The sequence below is a fragment of the Salarias fasciatus genome, chromosome 19 (genome assembly GCF_902148845.1).
Source record: "Salarias fasciatus chromosome 19, fSalaFa1.1, whole genome shotgun sequence".
NCBI lineage: Eukaryota > Metazoa > Chordata > Actinopteri > Blenniiformes > Blenniidae > Salarias > Salarias fasciatus.
The window spans coordinates 10,861,344-10,886,240 of NC_043763.1; the positions used below are offsets into that span (position 1 = coordinate 10,861,344).

The 24,897-nt window shown below is 44.5% G+C and overlaps 2 protein-coding genes across 2 annotated transcripts in view; one reads left to right on the forward strand and one right to left on the reverse strand.

Moving 5' to 3' along the window:
- Positions 1–23,460, reverse strand: part of mta1 (metastasis associated 1) — a 35,044-nt gene extending 11,584 nt beyond the window's left edge. Inside the window, exons 1-4 of the mRNA XM_030116798.1 lie at positions 23,101–23,460; positions 13,308–13,375; positions 10,786–10,879; positions 1,167–1,293 (exon numbers count right to left, since the gene is read on the reverse strand). Coding sequence (XP_029972658.1) covers positions 1,167–1,293; positions 10,786–10,879; positions 13,308–13,375; positions 23,101–23,128 — 317 coding nt within the window. The 5' untranslated portion in view covers positions 23,129–23,460. The remainder of the gene's footprint in view (positions 1–1,166; positions 1,294–10,785; positions 10,880–13,307; positions 13,376–23,100) is intronic.
- Positions 23,461–23,626: 166 nt separating this feature from the next.
- The window catches only part of crip2 (cysteine-rich protein 2), a 33,638-nt gene continuing 32,367 nt past the window's right edge, over positions 23,627–24,897 (forward strand). Inside the window, exon 1 of the mRNA XM_030116563.1 lies at positions 23,627–23,633. The gene's annotated coding sequence lies outside the window, so the exon portion shown is untranslated. The remainder of the gene's footprint in view (positions 23,634–24,897) is intronic.

The window sequence follows — 24,897 nt, forward strand, 5'->3', positions numbered from 1 at the left end:
AATGCTGGAATTTTCCTATTCAAGTGAAAAGGAAGCTTCTCAATAGACACAGAAACCATCAATTACAGGCTGATGCACTGGGTTTGTGGGATCAGAGCTAATCTTGAGTAACCAGGGTGCACCAACTTCTTGGAGACGCAATAAAAAAAATGAAAAAAATTAGGGATCGCGCTAAATTTGCTCTTCGCAACTATCAAGTCAATATTGTGGAATTGTCCAATATTGTGTGAAAGTCCAGCGAACATCATGCAAATGTCAAGCAAACAGCGTGGAAATGTTGACCGAATATCAAGAAACTATCGTGCAAATGTTAAGAGAATATTCTGCAAATGCCGATTGATTATCATGCAAACGTCGATCAAATTCCTTCCATACGTTCAGCAAATATCGCGCAAAGTTCAAGTAGTGACCAACCGAACATTGTGCAAATGTCAAGAGTGTTGTTTGACCAAGTGTGTGTTTTTTCAGGTTTGCAACTTAGTCTCCGGGTCGTTGCAGCCCAGAAGCACAGGGCTCAAGTGCAAGTGTGTAAGTTGAGCTCACTTAAGCTCATTGGAAAAATCCCCCGTTCACGAGGAGGAGAGAGTCCCGGTGGAATGTGCACGGCCGTGCTGAGAGGGAACGGCGTGGAGAGGAGCCAGAGGAGCTCACCTGAACAGAGCTGGAAACACAGCTCACATACGCTGCACTTTTCGCACCTTTATTCATTCACTTTATAATATTTGCTGCTGTGTCAGTTTTATTGCATGCCTTCTTGTTTCGTTTTTACAATGTATTTCTTGAATAAACTCAGATTTCTGCAGTGTAAACTCCACCCATCTCCATCAAAACCAGAGAGAAGTAGCTTTTATTCTTTATTACGGTGTAGCTGTCACTCCAGTCTGAGTCGGCTGTGATCATTCATCAAAACCATGTCAGTAAGACAAGACATGAGGTCTTCTTCTGTCAACAAATCCTAAAACTGTACGTTTATATTCTATCACCACTGTCAAATGTGTGTTTTTAAAACAAACGCACTGTGATGAAAGTGGGATATACTGACTGCTATTGAGGGATTTTAAAAGACATTTTCGTGTTGGTGAGTCGGTTTATTAGAGCAAAAAAAAAAGTGAAAAGAAGGATCAGTTCTGTAAACAGAGGTAGGGTGGCGGTGTAATGGAGTGTACCTGATGTGTGTGGCTGGTAACGACTCCAGCTGGCGGGACAGGAAGAGCTCTCGGTGCCTGAGCTGGTGTTTCTGTTTCTCAGGGAGATCCGTCATCTCTGGATTCTCCATCTCTTCCTCCAGCTCCCCTAGGTGGCAGAGAGGGGGGGGGTAAAGGTCAATTACATGAGGCAGAACAATGGCGTCCACAGGGGGACGACGGCGGGGAACGCAAATGTATCTGCTGCAGCCACACACACTCGGTCTCAGGTGCACAACAAGCCGGCGCAAAACACCAAAGTGCACACTTGATGAGCTGGAACAATGAAGTCCCCGGGGAGAGCCAGGGGAGCGGATACATACAAAAGTATTTTACATAAATATCGCAGCCTTTTGTCCACATGAAAGATGTATAAAGAAAACAAGCAGGACCCTTATGTCTAATTCTGCATTTCTAGCCTTTACAGTTTGGGTTTCACATTTCTCTTTGCACCCGCAGGATTCCCCTCCCACTGCGTCGCCGCTATATTACATTTCTATTATCTCTAACGCTTTAACCACGCAGGCTCCAATAACAAGGCAAACAACACTTTAAATACAGCATTGTTCAGTGTACTCTTTGTGAAAACAGAACAGCGAGAAATCTCACAATGGGGGACTAAAGTATCGTCATTCAAACGCTGAACGATTAACATATGTCCATCAATCAATCTAACATTTCTCAAGCTATTTTAGAATGAGCATATATACATATAATATAAAACATGTAGACTTTATTCCTTGGATATTTTAGAATAGCTACAAATAATAATTTTAAATATTTTTAAGCTTCCGTCTTTGTATTATTTCTAATAGTGTCTGAAAATATAAGAATATTTCATGTGATCAGAAGCCGTTTCCTCTATTATCTAATTGGAGGACATAACACAAAAAGAGTAGCTGAGCGGTATCTGAGCTAACTATTCATGCTGGGGATGTAGACATTAATATTAATTTTTTTTGGAGCAGAAAGAAAAGAAAATCACAGAAAATGCAAACTGTCAGAAACTAAGCCTGGCTGGCTTTGTTTCTCACACCGGCTTTTCTATTGAGTCGTTAGTAGCTTCTCAGTTCATTTAAGGCAAAATAAGCATATATTTTGTGTGTATCCTCCACATTTAGAGAAAGATTTGATTATTTGTGGGCTCTGATATAGAAGGATCATAGAGGACGTGGTGCTGAAATAGGAATGTTTTAACATCTTTGATTAACAACAACACAGGTGTTCCAATATTAGAAAATTTTGCTGAGTCCACGAAACAATAAATCATTTAAATGCACATTAAAAATCAAATCAAGACCCAAACTTTTGTACTTATCACACTGCTGAAGTGATTATGCAAACAGCATAATGTGATACCCTTGATCAGATAACTGCTGTCATCTGATTATGAAAAATCAGATTAACACCTAGATTGCTTCCCATTGGCAAGACATCTCTGTGCCTGTGTAATCTGATTCATATCAGTCTTTTATATGTGTGCATTTGCAAGCAGCCAACACAACAACAACAACAAAAAAAAAATCATTTCAGACTCGTGTTGGTGATGAAACTAAATTTCGAATTCAGGTGTTTCTGCGTATTGTCTTGGATCATCTCTGCGACCCACATTTAAAATCCAGAAAAAAAAAAAAAAAAGAGAAAAAGAATGAATGGACAGAGTGACTGCTGAGGAGATAACGGCTCATTTGAGTGGGTCACGCGTCTGAGTCATTCTTGGAGAACGGATTCAGATGCCGCTGGAAGACGACGTCCCCGCCGCAAAATTCCTCCCCTGGTCGGCGCACGAGGAAGACGCAGGGGGGGGGGAAACAAATGGGAGGCGCGCAGCGCGGGGGAGAGGAGGGGAAGAGGAGAGGAGGTGAGACGGACGGGGAAAACAGATAAACAGAGAGGCAGATAAAACAGCCCGGGAGAGCACCGAGGGGGGAATGTGTGACAAAAGTGATAAAGAGAAAAGGAGCATAAAATGAAGACGGAGAGACATAAAGACAGCAAGAATGACAGAGGGCGAGGAGGAAGGGGAGCAATAGAGAAATCAGTGGGGAGAAGGAGAGAGGGAGAGCGGGAGGAGGCCGGCGAGAGAGAGCAGTCGCTACGTGCTCCAATTCATTTGGAGTTTCATTAGAGGGAGCGAGACAGAAAGAGGGAGACGGGGAGCAGAACAAAAGCAATCAAGGGATTTTCAGGAGAAGAGATGTGTGGCCAAAATCAATAAGTACTCCTTCACTCCCTCACTCTGCCCGGCGCTCAGCACCCGGCAGACGCGCCGTCAATGCCCGGGCAGGGACGCGCGTACGCATGCGCACGCACACACGCAATTCCGCCTTCTTCTTCCATGTGAAAGCAGCGGAACCGGAGCGGAGAGACAAAATACCAGGTTCTGAAGTGCAACAGCGAGCTGCCGCCACACGGAGCAGAAGCGGTCTGATTAAACGCCAGTCCGATTACAAGTGCGTCATGTAAACTCTTCCAACAGTGTAACCTGTTCATAATCCCGTCGCAATCCCTGGAAGGGGCAAATCAATTCCCAGCTCTCGGGGCTTCTCGTACAGGTCTGCTAAGTAATGTCAAGACGCAACGCTTAATGTGAGGCGTTTGTTTATAATTTGAGAAACAGCAGTCGAAATGCGTGCGTGTGTGTCATGCATATAGATAATTCCTTAATTTCTCTTCAATCTGAACACCAGTTAAACTGAAGCATGACAGAGTCTTAAAGAAACAAATGACAATGTTAAATTCCTGGTGAGCAGACGCTGCTGCCTTTTTGACTCTCCCCTTCAAAGCTCGTCCGGAGTCGGCGCCACACTGCTCTGATTAACAAACACAAAGTTAACTAACAGTGCGATGGATCGATCACTCATCTGATGAGCTGAATCAGACACATCCACACACACACACACACACACACACACACATCTCGCCGTCCCGTCCATGTTGTCACCGCACAGCTGCTGCCGGGGCTCCTCTCTTTTACTGACGGCTGTTAGTAAAGATGTGACACAGAGTCGGAGGAGAGGGATGATATGCAACAAAGCACAGCAGCCAGACACAAAGCAGGGGCTCTGCGGTTCAGGGTCTGACCGGGATGACAGATCAAATATTCCCCTGTTATACGGCAGAGGAAAAAAAAGGATGGCAACGCTTAGGAAACCGTCTTTTTTTTTTAATTATTTGGACATAAAATGGGATCTGATCTGTATTCATGTCTCAGGTATGAACAAACAAATGAGGGAATATGGAGGTGAATTCCATGAATTCACAAAGCGTAAAAAAAAAAAAAACCAAAGCGTAATGATATCAGGGATTAGGAAATCTGCAGTGCAATAAGACGGGCTGAGGTTTAGATTAAGTTTGGACCAATCCCATTCAAACTTTATAAACCACGCCTCATTAGAATGAGATGAGACGTCAAGAATTGTTGATCTGCATGAAGATGAATGACTTTTCAAAGAATCGTGGCACTCCCTTGTCCAGTTTAGATGATTTGCCTACTAACAAAAATGATTTAGCATTGTGGCTCCTCTCAACCGGCTCACAGGCAGGCCGAGGCCATACAGGACGCTTGGTACGGCAAATAAAGTTGAAATATATGCAGAGGAAACAGAACGTGTAGGAGGATTTAAAACAATTACATTTTCAACATAGTTCCAACATATAGACTAAAAATATAATTAATCTGTATTTTTTTTTCTAAATTAAAAAAAACAAAAACAAAAAAAAAAAACAAAGGATACGTTTAGAAAAGACTCTCAGGAGGCGCCACAGCAGACCATGTGATCGACATGTTTGATTTGGTGTAAGTTTACACACCAACAGTGCGCCAGCCGCCTGACTCGGGGCTCTACAGGGACTTTTCTCTAACGTGGGATTCAAACTACCAAACTTCTTGTTAGCTCACTGCTGCCACAGCTTCATGAAGCATCTCTGCCCATTTCAGCTTGAAAACTGAAAATGATGGATGAAAAAAAAATAAAATCACAGATCGCCTGAAATATCTTTGTGTCAGGGCTGACCTCTCGGCTGTGAGTCACTCTGCTGCTGTGTGTGTGTGTGTGTGTGTACATACACACACTTACATGGATACAAGCACATGGGCAGGACTGGATTATGTAGCGGTCCATAAGCAGGCCGGCCCTGCCGGTCGGCCCCCCGGCCGCGAGTCCTTCAGCGGCGACTCAACTCCCCGGCCTCCGCCGCCGAGCCAATCTCCTGGCGCTGCAGCCGCACCGTACTCTGGACAAATTGCCTCTCCATCTCACCTGTCCCAGGCAATTATCAATTATTGATGAATGGGTCGCCTTACTGGGCTGAGAGACGGCGAGGGGGGGAGGTAAGGCAGAGGAGAGAGGAGGCCTCGGGGCGAGGAGAGCGCCGCTGACTGTTATTACCTTAACAAACCCACTGCTCCTCTATGATATGGCGAGTATTTACGTCGTGACGGACGAACTCCTGCTGCCTCTCAAATATCAACACGTTTACTCAGAACTCTGACTGGATCCGTCTACCCTGTCCACATGAGCAGCGCTCGTTTTTTTTTTGTTTTTTTTCTCCTTCAGTAAGCAAATTTATGGAACTTTCCCCCCACCAGCTTTAATTCCTGTGTTCTAAACAACAAACACCTTTAAGTCTAGTCAAGGGCGACATAAGCAAACAAACAACAAAGAAAAGGGATTTTCAACACCTTTCCTCCTCGCCGGAGTGCACGGTGGAGATATTTCTTTCCGTTCGCAGCGTGCTCTGAACAAGAGCGAGACAGTCCGCAACTAGAAAAACAAGACGGCGCGCTGCCGGAGTGCCAATCATTTTTTTTTTCCTACCTTGCATCACGATGACAATGAGAGTCAAACACCGGTCTGCATTCACTGGAGTTTTTCCTGGCGTTTTTTGCCCTCTGGCTTCAAAACCGTTGGAGCAGAGCACCTCCTAAACTAATCAATGCCCTTGGGGCAAACTGTTTTTTCTGCATTGACCGTCCGATTTCTAGAATGCGGAGGTCCGGCCGCATTACGGCGCTCCGGGGAGCCGATGGGTGTCAAGGGTCGTGCTCAGCGGTGACCCGTCAGCTGTGGGATTTCAACCTGCAATCGCAGGTCCGCCCCTCTAAACCCTGGGTTCTCCACTGCCGTGTGAGGTTAACAGTCATACAGGAGGCCTCTCAATTTTAGGTTTGTGAAGTGAATTACAAATACCCAATGTAATTCAGTCTAAAGTCCGTAATGTCTACTGGGATTTCCTTGTCTCTGTAGATCTTATTGAAAAGTAAAAAACTAAGATTTTATTTACTGACACAACCTGTTTTCTGACAGAGACTTTCCAGCTGTGGGGCAGGGTCACGTTCACAAACAGAGCTGACAGATGCCGGTGCCAGCCGTAGAGAAATGCGTTCAGTAGTAGGAGAGGAAAGTGCTGAGTAGCCAGCAGTTTGTAAACATGAGGGAGCGAGAGCGGAAAATCACACACGTTGTCACGTCCTCAAAACTACCTGCTTTATCGCGATTTCAGAAAGTAGTCTGGCTCAGTAGTCTCAGAAAACTTTAGCGCTCGCACGTCAACGTTGTCAAAACGCCACGTGTTTGACACCGCTGCAAAAAAAGACAAATTCATCCCGTCACTGCAGGCCTTCGTCGCGCAAAGCGTGGAACAACACATCATGATTCTGTCGAATAGAAAACAGCTGTATAAACGGTACAGCGTGGCCCCAGGTAACTTGACAGGTTGAGTGGGTTGTTTCCACATAAGGGACTCCCCATGCTGACAATGTCTTCACTACATTCAAAACAATGAATGCAGCACAAAGAGAGACGTGGGGCAGGCTTGTGACGCCCTTTCCCGCCACACGCATCGCTGTAACGGGATGTACTGAAGGCCTCGGTCGAACTTGCTCAACCTTTGTGCGTCGCTTCACGGCCGATTGTTTATAGGAGTGAGGAACCACATCTCAAAAATAGAAAAAGGTTTTGAGTCATGGCAAAATTCATATGGCTGAGAGGAGGGGGAGGGGCCGGGGAGGTGAGATGCCAAGTCCGCCACGGGAACTGACCACTCAGGAGGCTGCTTCAGGAGCAGGGGAGGGGCCAACGCCGGAGACGGAGGCCCCGGCGAGGGAGCGCTCCGAATCTCTGCAAGCAAAATATTTGATCAATGAGTCACAGCAGACACACATGAAGACACACACTGTGTTACAATCACACACTCACACACACACCAGACACACACGGCTGCCATTCTCCGCTGATCCATAACGAAGCCGAATTAAAAACGGCCCTCCAGCAATTCCTCAGACATGGCCCAGAGCTAAGAACTCCAAGTCCATCATGCAAATACAAGAACATGTGTATATACGTGCGCACAGACGTGCACACACACACACACACACACACACACACAGACACACACACACCATTCGCTCAGAGAAAGCTCGACTGCAGCTACACGAACGCAGACAGGATGCAGCCCACACCCATGCGGTGCACAGCCATTCCTTTTTTTTTTTTTTTCTTCTTAAATTTAACATATTGCAAATGTCTAGAAGCCCCTCACCGATCTGCAGCTGGCAAAGCACAGGCAAAACCCAAAGGCCTGTGTAGGAACAACCTGTGCAAACATCACTCCACCCCAAGATACGGCGCCCTGCGACATCTGCCGGCGCGCCGACACTTTCAGGTGAAGACGTCTTTGTTGCATCTGCTTTTATTCCTGCCTTAATTGTAGCTAAAATACCCATGTTTACTGAATAAACAACTAGAAGGAAAACACAGGAAAATCACTGCCACAGAGAGTTGTCTTTTTTTTTTTTCTCTATGTAACACAGGGAGATTTCTTATTAAATAAAAAAACTAAGTAACAAAATAATGTGATGTGCAGATTAAGTAGCACCATGTCCGAATCCATCTGCACACAGACGCTGCTCGAAAAGAATCACAGACTTTCTTAAAGGGACACACACACACACTGACGAGCGGATGATGTGTGGTCCAGCAGAACAAACAGTCCTGCTTCGCCATGGATACACCCCCCCACCCCCACCACCCCACCCCCAAACCCCCCTCAGGCCTCCTCCGTGGACTCCGCGGTTGGGAGTCATACAAACACACATGCGCACTTTGTATCGCTTAAACACACACACACACACACAACGAGATACTTGCATAAAAGATACACTTTCACACCCAGCAGGCCGACGTGGAGCCGGCCACACCCAGCCCGAGTGGAGGAGCTGGTCTGCACCGTTAGCCAGACTGCAGCTTTATAAACGGTGGAGTTTAATCACACTGTGCTAGAATCAACCAAATGTGTGTGCAGAGTCGGTGTGTTTGATGCAGGCTTGTGTAGAAACGCCAGCGGTTCACTGGGCTTACTTCTGTCTGTATGTACTATACCGTCAAGACTCTCTGATCCTGTTCTGAAACTTAACAACAAAAAGGACAAAACGACAGTATGATTGAGATTTTATCTTCTTGTGAGTTTTAAAAGCCTTATAACCGACGATCAGATGAATCAGAAGCTGGACATTCAGGGGAGTGCTTCCAGATCCCGCTGGAGAAGCAAGCAAACAGGAGATCGAGCCCAGAGCAAGCGACTTTCTCTGCAAAGTACAATAGAAAATTAACTGCTAATAAAAATAAAAGATGAATAAGGAAATAAAGCACAATTACCATGAGGGAGACTTCCTCAGAGCATAAAACCATTAAAACATTTAACATTTCACAAACAATATAAAACAGAATAGCAAATCAAGCTTGGAGTCCTGCTCAGAGTAATCTGCTGATTACTTTTGTTTACCAAAAAAAAAAAAAAAAAAAAAATCACCCTGAATCCTCATTAAACCATTTTCATGTGCACCACTTCCTTTTTTCTTTCAGTTCCAGTAAGTCAAACCGTCATATTGTTCACCCAGTGTGTTCCTGTCATTTCTCATTTAAAAACCCTCCCTATTGGTGAAAGACGGGCTGCGAGATATGAGGTGAACATCTGATGAAAGATAATGATGCTAATGGTTATAGCTCTGTTAAAAAAAAATAAACCCGTTTGCTGTTCACTGTGCAGCCATTTACCAACATTATTAAGTTGTGCAACTTAAAAAACATTCCCTACGCGGCTTCTTTCTTACACATGATTTTACCTTACACTCATTTACTTTACCATTACTAAATGACTTTATTTTAAACTTTTCTTTTTACCCTGAAGGGGATTCTTATGCTCAACGTGGCTTAAATAAATTAAATACTTCTATGCATAATATAACCGTGATAAATATAATGCATGCAAAATTCATGTTAGTACCAGTGCCGAATAAAATATTGCATGAAAAATACATTTAGTGTAATAATGCAGCTGAGTTCATGAGTTATTGAAAATATATTCTGGTGAAAATGATTTCAGGGTCTGAAACATCAGGATGAACTGTGATACAGCATGTGAACACATGCAGAGTCTGTGTATTCATCCATTCTTCACTAAATATAGCACAATTCTAAATAAAAGAAGTTCAGTAAGTCTGATTCAATCAATCAATTTTATTGTTTTGGAAAAATTACAAAATCTGTCAGGATGTGAACAGAGGGTGAGTTTCCTTCTAATTTCACATAAATATCAATATATTTTCCAAGACAAGGCTTCCCAGCTCATCAGTGACCACAATTAACATCCTGCTGGCATGAAAATATCAGATGACGGTTGTTAAAGAAGGAACTTTTGGAGGTCAGAAGAGCGGACTGGAAGGGAAGCAGCAGCACCATAAAAGAAGGCAACCCCTTCAAGTGGAAATAAATCCTGTATCCCTCTCTGCTTCTTTGAATCCAGGCGCTCTGGAACGGCGCCCTGAAGGCATCGTTTCCACCTGACCACCGGGGAGGCGACCCAACAGCCCAGATGGCCGCGGCCTTCAAGCGACACACTTTTCGTTAGCCCTTCCACAAATCTCCACGGAAGTCCCTCGGAGCCTCTGTATTTCTATTTCCCTTTCGCCATTTTTAAAACCATTGTCTGACGGCTTCTCCGTGTCTCGGGGAAAAAAAAAAAAAAACAGCGAGAGAAAAGGAACGTCCTCGCACCCTGAACATCAAAAGGCCATATAATACAGCTGGAGGTAGAGCCCATTCAAAGTCTGCCAGCTGTTCCAGACATTACACAGCTCGCTCCGAGCTCCGGAGGATAGCAGCACATTCAAGTAAAAGGCTACACACCCACGCCTCGACAGAAAGCGCGCACACACACACACACACACACACGCTTGTGCACAAAAGGTGTCGCCATATTGATATCAGAGCAGATCGAACTCTGTCTGCAGCGAGGTCTGCCAGAGGAGGGGTTGGAGTCTGGAACAGCTTGGTGAGCAAAGCGAATAAACTTTAATTTTGTTTCACCCTGTGATAAAAACAAGCCGCACAGCCGAGCCAGGCGGCGGGGAGAGTTGACGGAAATCTGGTTCCGTTGGATGTGAAGGCACGGCAACTTTTGCAAGCAGAGGAAAAATAAAAAGCGGGCGGCTGCCAAAAAGAACAGTTGTCTGTTCTGGTTGGCGTGCGCTTTGCTGTGTTTTTTTTTTTTTCCCGGCGACGTCTGATGCTGGCGGGCGGGGTTACGGTCGGTCACTCACTTGCATGTTTGTCTGCCAGAGCGATGAGTGTGCTGGAGATGTCCCTGCGCCGGTAAAAACACACCACTTTGGCCTCCACGTTCCCATTGGCTGTCTGCAAAACCGGAGACAATCAGCGTTACCACGGCAACAAGTTGGTGCCGCACACTGAGCAGCCAGCACGCGCATGCACGCACACACACAGATGAAAAACCCATGGCTGAGGCGAGCTTTTTTTTTTTTTTTCCTCCTCCGAACTTTGCCTGAAAACAAAGTGTGAGCCTCTAAAATCATGTGTTGCAGCGTGAAGCGCCTCTTCCCAATAACACTTCATTAGTACGGCGATACGAGACGGATTTTAGATTAGAGGCTGCTTGACAACGTTTTACTGGACACTTTCAAAAGAGGAGGAAACTAATTCTCGGTGTGCCTCATTCATATCGTTTTCAATCTTAATAGTTCAGCGTTAAAGAAAAAGCAAAACCCTCATTACGACGACCAGTGAGGCTCAAAAACCAGAGCCACGTTTCAAGGAAAGAGAGCAAATATTCAGCAGTGTAGACATATAATATTACATCTTTACATTCTGGAGGCATTTCAACACTGCAGACATCCCACTTTGAATTTCATCAAATAATAATTAAAACCCAATTTTCCGTTTCTGTTTTAGAAAAAGGCTGCAGAACAGACGCAGGATAATTGGCTCATTTATGACTGTTTTCGAGAGCAAACTGGAACACTCTTCTCTACAAATGAATTAAGTTTTTAATGAAATTTAGATGATCTATTCATCAACTTTTGCTTAAATGCGTTCTTTTTGTTTACAGGACATCCAGCCTCAGATCATCTTAGCATTTTAATCATCAATTCCGAAGATAAAAGGACAGTAGAGCCTAATTTAGGCCTCCTAATATTCACAGAGAAACGTGTTAGAACAGGAACAAGACATATCTGTGATCATCTGCACCATGTGCATCGATGAAGCCCAGATTCATTTTAATTCGTCTACAGGAACGTATTATTCCTTTACATTTCAACATTTCCTAAGAGGTTTAACCAGGTACAGCAGGATGACGGAAAAGTAGATATCGGCTGCAAAAAAGGTAAAAAATTACAAGATTACTGATGTGTGTGTTCAACCATGTGCATGCAATCGTAATGGATGCTTTAGGAGGGACAAGAAAAGAGTAAGAAAACACCCAAAAAGAGTCTGAAACTCCCCTGCTCTGAGCAGGCTTTGGGAATAAGAAGCTCTGCCTGCCGCCTGGACGGGCTGCTGTGTGCGGACTGGGTCAGCCGTGGCGCTTCTGGGTGGAGGAGAACTTTATCTGGCAGCAGCCTGCACTTATTGCAGCACGATCCAAGCAAGAGGCTTGAATATAAAGTTTGAAAGGATGAAAATAAAGTGAAAACGGAATATAAAGCTTTCAGTTCCACCAACTTCTTTTCAAAAACAAGTTTTTTTTTGTTTGTTTTTTTTTAATTTGGCTAATTATCATTCATTTTATGTCTCTAGCTGATTTTGAGTGTATCGCTGTTTTACAGTTTCCTTGCAGCTTCCACAAATTTACATGAACATAGATTTTTACTTAAACCTTTACCTTCTTTAACAATGATTCACCTGTTTGCCTGATATGAGAAGGAAGGAATTTTAACCATGTTGAAAGAAACACGCAATGGAAATAGCTAAAACTGGTAAAACTGTTTAGTAGGAGTCACTGTTATTTGAAGTTCTTACATTTGTAGTGTAAAAAAAAAAATGGTGGAAAGAGGGCAGAAATTGAGGCTGCAGGCTTCTGGTTCAGAGTGAAGTCCAGCAACTCCTGAGTCTATTAGAAGCTATAATCACTTGGTTCAGTTATTAAGTTTTTGATTGCTTTTTTCTAACGAACTTCTTGTCTATACAAAATCAGTCATTCTTTAGGGGAATCTCCCTTTTGATGTGCTAAGATTCACATTTCCTTATATTTCTTCCACATTGTCAATTAAGAGTAATCAAAGTGATGGTGTATTATTACTGGCTGCTTTGAAGCTAAATCATTAATCTTTGCTTTGCTGGTGTTTCTCTTTACAGACTGAAGTGTTGATTTTTCACTTTTGCAGTTGGAACTTGTCGAGTGTTTTTTTTTCTCCCCCCCCCCCCCCCCCCCACTCGCGCTGCTGTACGTCCTTAACCTGCAATTCAGATCTTATAGAGGAGAAACCCAGAGATCCCCGAGGAGCGGAGAGACTGACAGTGACAGGCAGAATAGAGGGCTGACTCTGAGCTCGGTGTCAATCACATTAAACAGCCGCTGTATTATCCAGCACAGGCCTGCAACGGGGGACAGACAGCGGGCACCTGTAAGCAGTCTGCAGAGACAAGACTCTCCTCCTGCTGGTTTGACTGAACGATGCGCGAGGCAGTGGGACGGGAGCGACCCGGCGCCTTCTAGAGGCGAACAGTTAATGCAACTAACGTTGAAAGATCGAAACGGGAGTGCGGAAGCAGAGGCGCCGCACTGAAGGGGAAAACTTAACCTCGCACACCCACACTCACTCACCTTATTCAGCTCCTCTATCCTCCTGATCAGCAGTGGGTTACTGGACGAGTTCTCAAAATAAACATAATCTGCAGAGGAACAGCCAGAAAGAGCGGGAGGAGGAGGAGGAGGAGGAAGAGGAGGGGAGAGAAAGAGTGGTGAATGGGAAGGGGAAAGAAAAACAAAAACAAAAAAAAAAAAAAAAAAAAGATGTGTCAGTCAACATTGCAAGGTCATTCAGACACGCGGGGCAATTTCCAGCAGGACCGCACAATGACGGCTTAATTAGTCAACAGGAAAGTGCAGCGCAGACGTCCACGAAATGTTGATTTGACTCGATTAGGCTAATTTCATACACAGCGGAGACTGTTGTAGTTGGGAGGTCTGACTGAATGAGATGTTGATGTGCTCATGTGGACACATACACGCACGCACACACAGTCACAGGCGCGCGAGCGCGCACACACACACACACACACACACACACACACACACACCAAATCTGGCTCTCCAGACCCTCCATTCAGGCTGCAAACCCTGTATTTCCTCAGCCCGCATGGTCCCTTTGTCTTATTGCTCCATTCATTCTCCCCATGTGTGGTGTTGTTTGCATGCACAATGTGTCTGCATTTGTGTGGGTGTGTATTAGAGACTGCACGAGATTTACCACGCGTGTGTGGCTCCACTCTGCATTCACGTAGTGTGTGTGTGTGTGTGTGTGTGTGTGTGTGTGTGTGTGTGTGTGTGTGTGTGTGTGTGTGTGTGTGTGTGTGCTGGCATGATTCCAGACCCATTGGAGGCTTAGCTCTCACCAGGATGTCCCCACAGGCCCCAGTCTTGGTAGGGTGCCTGGTCTTAGCCCTGCATGTGTCTTGGCTGAGTGCTGTCAGATTATACCCCACACTTGGTAGGTTGCCTGGAGCTTGGAGCTATCCTCCCCTCACCCTGGATCTTGCCCCCTCCCATCCCCCCAACGCTCAACGCTTCCCCCGGGACCCGGCTTCTTGACCGACTAGGCCGGAGATCGCCCGAAATTCCACCAGCCCGACCACGGCACGCACTTGACTCTTGCATCCATTTCCTGATTCTCATGTGTTTCACGCTAACTGGTTTGGGCATAGAACCATCACGTCAGTACAGCCGGGATCTGCGCTGACATCCACATTTATTCTGTTATTCCGTCGCTGTCTGGGTTAATCAATTCGCTACAATACAAAAGCTGCTAAAAGTGTAAAACACTGTGGATAGAAGTCTCAAATAAACTCAGACGTGAGCCCACAGAGTTATAACCTCATTGTAAATAAATTATAATGAAACCCAGACCCAGGTTAACCTTTAAGCTTGTAAACCAATACACCTCTGAAGGCGGCTATACTGAGGCTCTGCTTATACAACATTTTCAAGTTAAAATGGAAAACTTGAGCCACTGGTATTGCAACTTTTTGAAAGCGGCTCGCAACATGGAGCTTTCTGAAAACGTCCTGAATCCATCTCCATGAAAACAAAGGAAACAGCGACTTTTAATAACCTTAATAAAGAGTTCTTCCACACATGTGCGAGTAGCTGGACAATAACATCGACAACCTCCAGAGTGGCACGACTTGAGGTCTGGATTGAAACGAGAAAAAGTGTTTTGTTACACAGTGAGTCTCACAGAAAGCCAAAGATAATCTTCTAAAAGTATGAAAAAAGGATAAACCTGCCTCAGTGTGGATGAGGCAAGAGTAGAGAACAAACCCAAATATAAAACCCCTAAAACTCCAGTCTGCTGGAGCCTCAAACAAAGCATCTATATGGCTTCTGTGATCCAATGCTGTTCATCTAATGACATCAAATTACAGCTTTCACAAAGTCTAAACACACATGACGACCCAAAGTCAAACTGTCTACACATTTTACCCGTAAATGATGATTATTAGCAGATTTCAATACTCAGTCAGACGGTGAGAAGTCGAGTAGCTGCAGATACACTAATCTCTCCGCCTACACTGATCTTCAGCAGGCTATAATGCAAAGCAGTCTGTGCATGCCAGTAAGGGGCAAACCTTGACTTCTCCAATGGAAAACCTTTCGACTCCACCATTCCAATTGGTATTCCTCTCCCCGCCCACACACATACACAAACATATTGAATCAAAGAGGTTCACACCCATTCTTTGGAAATTTCCCAACCAAAACTACAACCCGTCTCCGTCTCCGGCTGCTAAAAGCTGACAGCGGGTCGCTCCGGTATAAACGTAACCGAACAACTCTTCCATATGTGCTGCGCAGTGAACCACCAAATCATTACACTCTGTATGAATATATAAGGATTTAACACTTCCTCTGGTGGGTTAACCGAAGCAGCAGCAGCAGTTCAGGAGGCATGTAGGGTGCAATTTCTATGACAGCTTCTTCAGGCAACCGCAGACACCGATTCAGCGCGGAACATCGCTACGAGATGGGAAACGATCGTCACATCACGCCTGTCTACTCTTCACCCTGTAACAGCTTGTTACTAGACTCCACTGCCACTGTGACAACTTCGTCCTGCTGCTGAATATCAAACAGGCCAAATTGAAATTGAGCAGCGCTGACACAGAAAATGAAGACAAGATATTGGACTTGCTCGTTTTTTTTTTTGTTTTGTTTTTTTTTCCCCCAGACGTACAGGCGAAGGCAGCAGCCTGGAGGTCAATGGTGGAAGAAACTGGCTTAAGCCGAGCTGTGATCGCCAGACTGGCTGTGAAACTGTGGGAATGTGACTGTCCTTCGAGCGCGCGTGGTCGAGGCGTCCTTGAGCAACGCATTTACTTAGCAGTAACACAATAAAGTAACTGCACAGCCGACTGAATTCATCAGGAGACGTGTTTTTAAATAGCAGCTTGTCCAATAATGCACTGAAATACATGTGGCTCCAGCTTAGAGTTTCAGACACCATCATAAACTGGATGAAGTGGAAAAGTTTCTGCATTAAACATATTTGAAATGATTAGAAATGACACTAAAGACCTTATCAAACAACTTCACAGGTGTCACAATGAAATGTGGGAGGCACAGAGAGCGGTGAATTGAGCATCTCGTACAAAGTAACTGATACAAAAATCAATTTTCTAAATTCTTATTGATTTGTTTTAATCTTGTGAAGTGAGCTAATCATATATTTCACTCATCTCTTTATTTTGGGATGAAATCAATATTGCTGAATTCCCATAAGGAGACACAAGTCTGAAGACTAAATCATAACTGAAACACACGAGGAAGACACAAATCAGCGCTGATCCCAAACATCCATTCAGGTCCTGAAGGTGGGACTGCTCCGGACAGACTGTGGCCTTCGAATGTTCGTCAGCTCTGAGGGGAGGAGAGCCAAACTGCGTCACCACCGTTTCAACATGGAGTTTTGATGTGGCGTTGGGTGTGAACCCGCGCCACACACCGAGACTTTCTCTATGTCGGCGACAGAACGCTCGATTTGGAGAAGGTGGGACACTGGGCACGGCTCGCCGTCTTCCTTTTTACTGGCCCGGGAACTTAAATAACCAAGAATGGAATCACTTTCAACTTCAACCCGCGTCTCCGGCAAGAAAAAAAAAAAAAAAAAAAAAGGGAAGAAAATGGTTAAATGAGTGTCAACGGCGGGCTGTGAGAGTTGGAGTTTCCACCATGCGAGGAGCTGAAGCCTGGTGGAGAAAAAGCTGGAGAGAAACTCAAAATGAGAGCAACAGAGAGAGAGAGAGAGGGAGAGAGAGAGAGAGAAGGCCTGTAGGCACTGAGCAGCGTCACTCAGTCTCTCCGTTCCCCATCAGCCCTCCTGCCGCCTCAACCCGCATACAGCCGCCCCGCTCTCCATCCCCCACTCCCGGCGTCCCAACCAATCAGGGGGCTCCGGCGGCCGCCACGTCACAGTGCAGTCAAATTTGGTGTGAGCCAATCAAGGCATGTTACCGAGCCCCAAAAGAGAGAGTCTGCTGGGCTGATTCAAACCAGGCCAGAGAGAGACAGACAGGCACGGAGGCAAAGTGATGAGAGGGAGAAAACAGGAGATAACCGATAATCAGCCGGGGCTGGGCGCGCACGGGCGGAGGAGATCCTGCGAAGGGTCACATCCGTGGAGGTCTGCTCGCAAAAAATCACGTCACAACTCCACACGGCAAAGTCACACTGGCTTTAATCCCGTCTGAACTCATCCACAGAGGCCCGATCAAGCACTTCCTTCAATCATGATCCGTGTATCGTTACCTCTGCATCGTCAACGCAGTGTTTTCAGAAACAAAGCCGTTTCCACCGTATTTATATTCAGCACGTAAAGCAGCACATGTGTCTCCTTTAAAAAGACAAAGTACCTGATATACAAACGACAGCAGACAGGAGGCCATTAAAGCGCATCTTTTAGAGGCTCGGCGAGGAAAATATATTGTGTTGTCGCTCCTAATTCTTACAAGTTGTTAGACGATGAATTTTAAGCGTGGCCTGAATGATGGGCCGCCTTGCAGAATAGGAGTTTTATATGCTGATTGCGTTGTAATAGCTGATGCTGGTACACCTTCGAGCAGCTGTTCCCAAACTGGTAGCTGGGAAGTCCCACAAGGAGCAGCGAGATGCACAATAATTCCCCCCACAACCCCCCCCCACTTTTCTAAAATCTCTGTTTATTGTTTTTTTCTTTTCCCTCTGGGACTCTAAACACGTTTAAACTGAAGCAGGTCCTGGAAGGAACGCTATGTTTTGGTAGTGGAGCTGTTCACAGCTCATAAAAACACGCATCTGTGATGAAAAGTTGAGGGCCAATGGGCCGAAGCCAAGAACCTACACACACCTCAAACACACCTCTCGTGGCATTTGGGGTTTTTGCGCACCGTATTTATCTACGACCAAACTGCTTTTTCCATTTCATTCATCCAACAACTGAAACCCTCACAAACGGCCTGCCTCTGCATTTTTCTCTGGTCTCAGTCAAAACTCTGCTAAGTTCAGGTGTCAATAAACTAGAAGTTTTGCAGAAAATGTTATAATATAAAGATATGATTTAACCGTCATTTCTGATGTCAAAATTGGGTAAAATCGTAAAACAACAGCTTTCTAGAATTCAATTTACTGCAGAACGGAGACCAATTTTCTCAACAGTTTTCACTCATTTCAGTCCTTTTTTTTTTTAAACAGTTGATCACCTTCCCATAAATATTATTACTTGAAATTTCATGGTATTATTTTACTGCCAAATTTCAGATCTGAGGCAGTAATAGAAGAGCAGTGACTAGGTAAATAAACATTTCACTCAGTCAATCAAAATAATTAGCAAACAAACGTCCCCGAATTTTCTAAAACACAAAAACAAAATAAAGGGATCTGCTGTTTCTTCAGATGTCACTGAAAGGTGTTTTTCACGGCGCGACCCTGAAAGGAAATATAATCAAAAATATAATCAGCAGATAAATTGATATTTTTAAACAAAGCCGGAGCCTCACTTGTCTGCACGTGAGAAGCAGTTCCACTTCAGCATCTGCCGCTCTGTCTGGCAACATCTGATCACCTGACAGAGCGTCGGCACAGCACAGTTCCTGCCACCGGCGTTCCAATTAAACAGTTGTCTCCCTCATTACTGCTGCACAATATGCTAAAATTTTAAGAAACGGCCGCCAAATTAAAGAGGGACGACGGCACGGGTGGGTTAGTCAAAGCTCCTCGGAAAGCGATCAATACGACGGGGTGGGTCGTTTGTTCCAAAAAAAGTGCAATCAAGTTGAGACCTGAGAGTGGAGAAGTACTGAAGCTCCACATGCATCTCGAGACAGGACAGCTTCTGCATGCGGCACGGTGTGCTATGACCATAATGAGAGACGGGCTGGGTTAGCGCCGAGCAGGGAGACGGAGAAGCAGGAAACGAAGAGCATGAACATCCGCCCACACTTGCCCATGCACACAAACCCCCCTCCACGGCCCACACCCCACCCTGTGCTTACTCACACACTGAGAGGCGTGTCTGTTGTCGTGAGCGGCTGCAGCTCAGACTGCCGTGGCATGAATTGGGGTTTCTATGGTAATGGCAGGTAATTTATTCTCCCGTTATCAAACTCGCACCTTATTTTTCGCACTTTGATAACAGCAGCGACCCCCCCCCCCCCCCCCCCCCCCCCGCCTTGAGACTTGATCAATGCCACTGAAGCTGTGCACATCTGTTCAGAGTGGGACCTTAGCATTCATCCACTGACCCACCTTTATCTTAAGTGGGCTCTGGCTCTATTGACAGACGCCAGAAATATGTCTTTTCATATATTTCCTTTCAGTCTTATAACGTGACAATATTTCATATTCAAGACAAGAACGCGAAAATATTAATTTCCCATAAATGTCAGTAGTCGCAATGAGGATGAGATGGAGTCAAGCTCATAAACAAGTAGTAGCAACTCCCATCTGTCTGGCACTCGCGCTGGAGAAATCACTGCAGCTTCTTCGAATGTGATAAATCAGCAGACCTGCACAGCATTTACACACAAACAAACGAAAAAAAAAAACATCCATTTCGGACCAGTTTGAAGTCCAACCATGTGTGGTCCTGCAAAACGGCACTCTGCAGATTGCCGGCAGCAACACTCTTTGACCGATATGTGTGCTGTTGGTGCTTTTAAGAAATGTGATGATGGGTACACTTTGTCGAATGGCTGTAATAGCCGTCATTCATCGACCAACCGGCCTTCCCGGGCCGAGCGGGACGGCAGCAGAGACGCCTCAGACCCCCGCTCGGCGAGCGCACCCACCGGACCCGCGAGGGAGAGACAACTGCCAGCGTGGGAAATCAACACCACCCAGCAGCTAAACAAAGTGTGGGCACTTGTCAAAGTTTGTGAGTTAGTCAGTTTGTGTATTAGTAAACAGTGCGACGCCTTTGAGCGCATGATGAATCATAACTGGCAGCCGGGAGAAAATCCTCAACCAGCCAAAAGAAATGTGGGCATTGACACCTAAGTTTGTCACTTTTTAAGTTAGTAAACACTACAACACATTTAGCACACTCTGTACACGAGCTGTCACACTCCAACACCCTCAGTAATTAAGCCAAAGTATTTATATAAGGGATAGCCTCGCAATCTTTTCGCATTATCTTTGAATATTGAATATTATTAATTGATGAAGCTCATGAAAACATTGTCTACTATGCACTTTGCTGCTGGTGATGGTAATATTTCTTGTGCAAATATAAGTTGGGAAATGTATGTGAAACTACAGCGTGCTTCCCCCCCGAGGCAGAAACACAGTCTGGGGAAGCGCAAAAAGGGAATTTTTCATGAAAAGAAAAAAATAAAAACGTTTGTTTTGGCTACACTCAAATCAAACTGAATGGAAGCAGTCAGCAACGCAACATTAAACGGGTTAAAAAAAAAAATGTAAAAAAAGAGAGATTTTGGCCTTATCCACTGCAACACAATGTCACCCAATAAAGCACGGCGATGGCCAATCACATTCAAGCCAACACACATCCATGGCAATGGCAGCCCTCTGGAGAATTGTCCGTCCTCCACCGACACTAATTCAAGAGCGTGGTTGTGTTTTAATTTTTGGAAGAGTGCAAACAAAAACTAGTGTGAAGATTTTTGTCCGTCTGCAGAGCATGCAGAATGCTTCAAATAGCGCGATCTTTTTACAATACACGGCAATTGCAGTGAAAGCAACATCCATTTGGAATGAATAACATCCATGCGTAAGAGAACATTAGATGCCATTTATATCTGGGGTTTTCATTAATGAGCTAAAAAATTATTTCAGTACCAGCGTTTTTCAGATTCCCATCCCATTTTGACAATATCATGATAATACAATGAACTATAACAGCTTTGATTGCAAAATACATAACTTTAGAATTTTTACATTATATGAAGCTGCTTTAGCAGCCAATCTGAAGGAAAGTCAAAATTCTAACTGTCATCTGATGAAGATTCTTGCATTTTACCAATAACACAAATGAAAGTCTCTCCTGACCTGGAGAGGCCCCAAAAACTACAGACTAGCTGCTCCAACATGCCCACCAATGATTAGTCACAAGTTAAGTCCATAGTCTGTACTCGGTATCCAACACTGCTCTGCATGTCGAAGAGGAAAGCAGTTGGAGAAAGCACTACAGGCACCGGATGAGTGGCTTGTGGCCTGCTCGGTAAAAACAAAGACATCAAGGCCCACGGAGCCAGCTTTTGTCCACTTCTCATTCCAGGGAAGTCATTGCTTTTCTAAGATGATCCTGTATTGTCTTGCAAAGTAGCAGCCATCTTTTTCAAGGGGGCTGCTTTGTTCTGACGTTGGCCTGAGGTGCTCCCAGGAGGCTCGCTGCTGAATTATGAGGCTCATTCTTGGCCCAAACCGTGGTTATTTACTGTTTAAATTATCACTGAAACCACAGAAGAACAATTTAACGTATTGTTTATTCAATACTGTGATTATATTAACTTATGTGATTTAAAAAAAAAAGAAAAACAAAGTTTATAGAACTGGTGAGATTAGCAGGACCCATTGTGATTAATTAAATGACTTTTTTTCTGGAGTCATAAAGTTTGGAGGCGAGAACATACCATCCTTAATCTACCAGGTAGACAAGCAGGGATAATCACCCATTTTCACTTCAAATTACTCCACTAAAACACAATGGGTGAGTTTATTTCAGTGTATGAGGCTGACAGAGCGGAGAGAAACTAAATGAAGCAACATTTGGCTGGTTAAGTGTTAACTTTCAGCCGCGGCCTGGACATAATCCTGCTGTCACCCAGGTAGGCCTCGATTCATTTAACTAAATACGAAGGCCGTGACGCTCACTGTGGGCTATTTCTGATGCTTGCATTGAAGCAGAGGAGACATTGCATGTAGGTATATTGCAAGTATATGTCGCATTCCCTCCTTTTTTCTTAGACAGTCTGACACACGTCAACAAAATCATAAGGAGACAGAGGGCCACCCTGCAAACTGATAGTCTATCGATATTCGTTAATACCTACATTAAAGCTATAGTGGTCTGCACTGCACATGAAAATGTCCTACGCTTGAAGCGACTTTTACAAAGATCTGACTCTCAAAGAAAGTAACCCCGCTGTATTTAAAGTGCAATACAGCTGCAGCAACTTTACTGGGACTATTTTTACACTGTACCTACAGGATGTGAATCAGAGCAGCATGGACACAAAATGAGTGGGAGGGGGAATCAGGAATCTTAATTAGACATTAGGAGGGGTTGCCTATAGGAAAATGGAAGAGATGCCCTGATGCTGGATTTAGATGCATCTCTTCTGCGAGCTCGTGCAAAATTTCAAAGTCCCCATTCTGCGTTTCACTTCATGCAGGTTAAATGTAACGCCTTTAACTTTCTGCTCACTTTAAAAGACTACGGTTCTTGCTGCTTTCCCATGAGGCTGAAGCGGTTTCTGCAGGTCACTCGGAGTCGAACTGGGTTGCAATAGTTGAATGGCAAAACTTTTACAATATGTTCGCCGCGCTCACCTTAAATCTATACAGGCGCAATGCACGGCGGCTCGAGGTGCAACCTTACAATCAAGTAGTTGTGTTTAAGTTACTGGGAAAAGGCAAAAAAGAAGCGAGGGAAACGCAGCTTTGTAAGAGAGCGACTACTCTTCATCGCCATCCTCCTCTTCATCACCATCATCATCATCATCATCATCTGTGAAGCACAAGGCTCTTTAGCTTTAGGGAAATAAAAGGAAAGAGCGACCACGCTCTCAATACAGAGAAAGATCCGCGGTGAATAACGGCGAGCCGTTATTTAGAAAAGAAAAAAAGAAAAGAAAAGAACAATCCCTTCGGTAAGGTCCCGACAATGTTACCCCGTCCGACTTACCTCCAACCCGGTACATGTTCGCTGCCATGACTGCCCCCGGTCCCTGGCTTCCTCTCCAGGTAGAGGGCTGGCTCTCTTCTCCGTGGCGCTGCCGGAGCTGTGTGTTAGCACTGCCGCCGCTGTGTGTTGGAAAATGGTGGATTGATCAATACGAAACAGACTGGCCGAGGGATCTTAAAGAGACAGTGCGCCTCTTTCTGAAAAAAAAAAGCTCCTCACCCAGATGGAAACGAGCCGTGAGAGAAATTAGCACCGTAACTCGGCTAATTTGGTTTAGCCGTCGTTTTCAAAAAACCGGACGACGTCATTATTTACCCAACGTCCGCGAGGAGAAGCCGCGCTCCCTCTGACGTCACCGGCTCGAGCAAAACCAATGGTTACCGTGGTTACTGAATTAAGATGTTTTGTCAATGTTTACGTGACAGAAAACAGTTTGAAACAACAGAAAGTCTGCATTTTGTTGTTTTTGAAGCGGTGACTTGGGGTTTGAAAGTTTGAGAAATAACTTGTTTTCAATTTGAAAAGTGAAAACCGTTAAAGAAACTGTCAATACCACGATGGACTGACCAAGAAAATGAAGATGTTTAGTTGTTTCAGTTGTTGCACAATAAGACGATATGACACGTTTTATATTTTATTTGTATTGTATCTGAAACAAAAGTAAAATCACTGACAAGAAGGTCACACATACAGGTTTAGACCGACTAGTATGGAATCTTATGAAATTTCAAAAATAAATTATTTTTAAGTGTATTTATCACTCCACTCCAGAATACAAGGGAAATAAAGTTGAAATTCAACTAAGACATGATACAATTAAATAAGTAGTAATAAATATTAATATGTACATGCTAATTTGAAGAAGCAAAGAAAGGATGGAATTAGAGGAAAACACAGCAAGCACTATTTATAGGGAGTAGTTAAAGAGTCTTATGGCCACAGGAAGGAAGCATCTCTTGTGTCGATCTGTAGTGCACTTGGGTGGTCTGAGTCTGTTGCTGGAGGTGCTCCTGCTGCTGACCGGGGCATCATGGAGATGAGAGACATTGCTCAGGATGAACCTCAGTCTGGACTGAATCCCTTTCTCAACAAATAAACTATTCACATCTATGTACACAACGTATCCGTCCGTCCATCCATCCTTCCAACTTTTAGGGTCACAGTGGCTGTAAGAAAAGCACATTGCTCAGAGATCCCTCTCCCCTGAAACTTCCCTATTTCTTCTTTGGGGACCCGGAGTTTCTTTCAGACGATCAGTCCTGTGTACCGTCCCAATTGGACATGTCTGATAGATCAGATGTCTGAACCATGTCAGCACAATATATCAAACATATAAACATGTTTATTACACACAAAAAAAGTACCCTGTTGTGTCAAAAAACTCCATCAATCTAAAGTAATGCACCAGACTTCCACAATCCATAACATCTATGCATCCACCTTTGACTCTGTTTCAACCAGTCTAATTTCACAAGGTACAGGAGGCACCCTGCAGGATACACCCTGCAGGTCATCAGGTCATCACAAGGCAAACACAGGCAGCCTAATTCCCACATCGTGTTAAGTGACGTACACATAGTTACTAAGCTAAGTGGATACTGTTATTCCATGGTCCAGCACCAAACCAGTATTAGAAAAATGAGTGTGTGTTTTTTTCTGATGAACCTTCAACAAGTAATGTGTTGTGTCCACTGTGGATAAATTCTGAGTTGGGGAGAATTGTTTGAATTGTTATTTCATCACATTATCTCATTGAGACAGTCAGAGAGACATATTATTACTGACATAATGAAACCT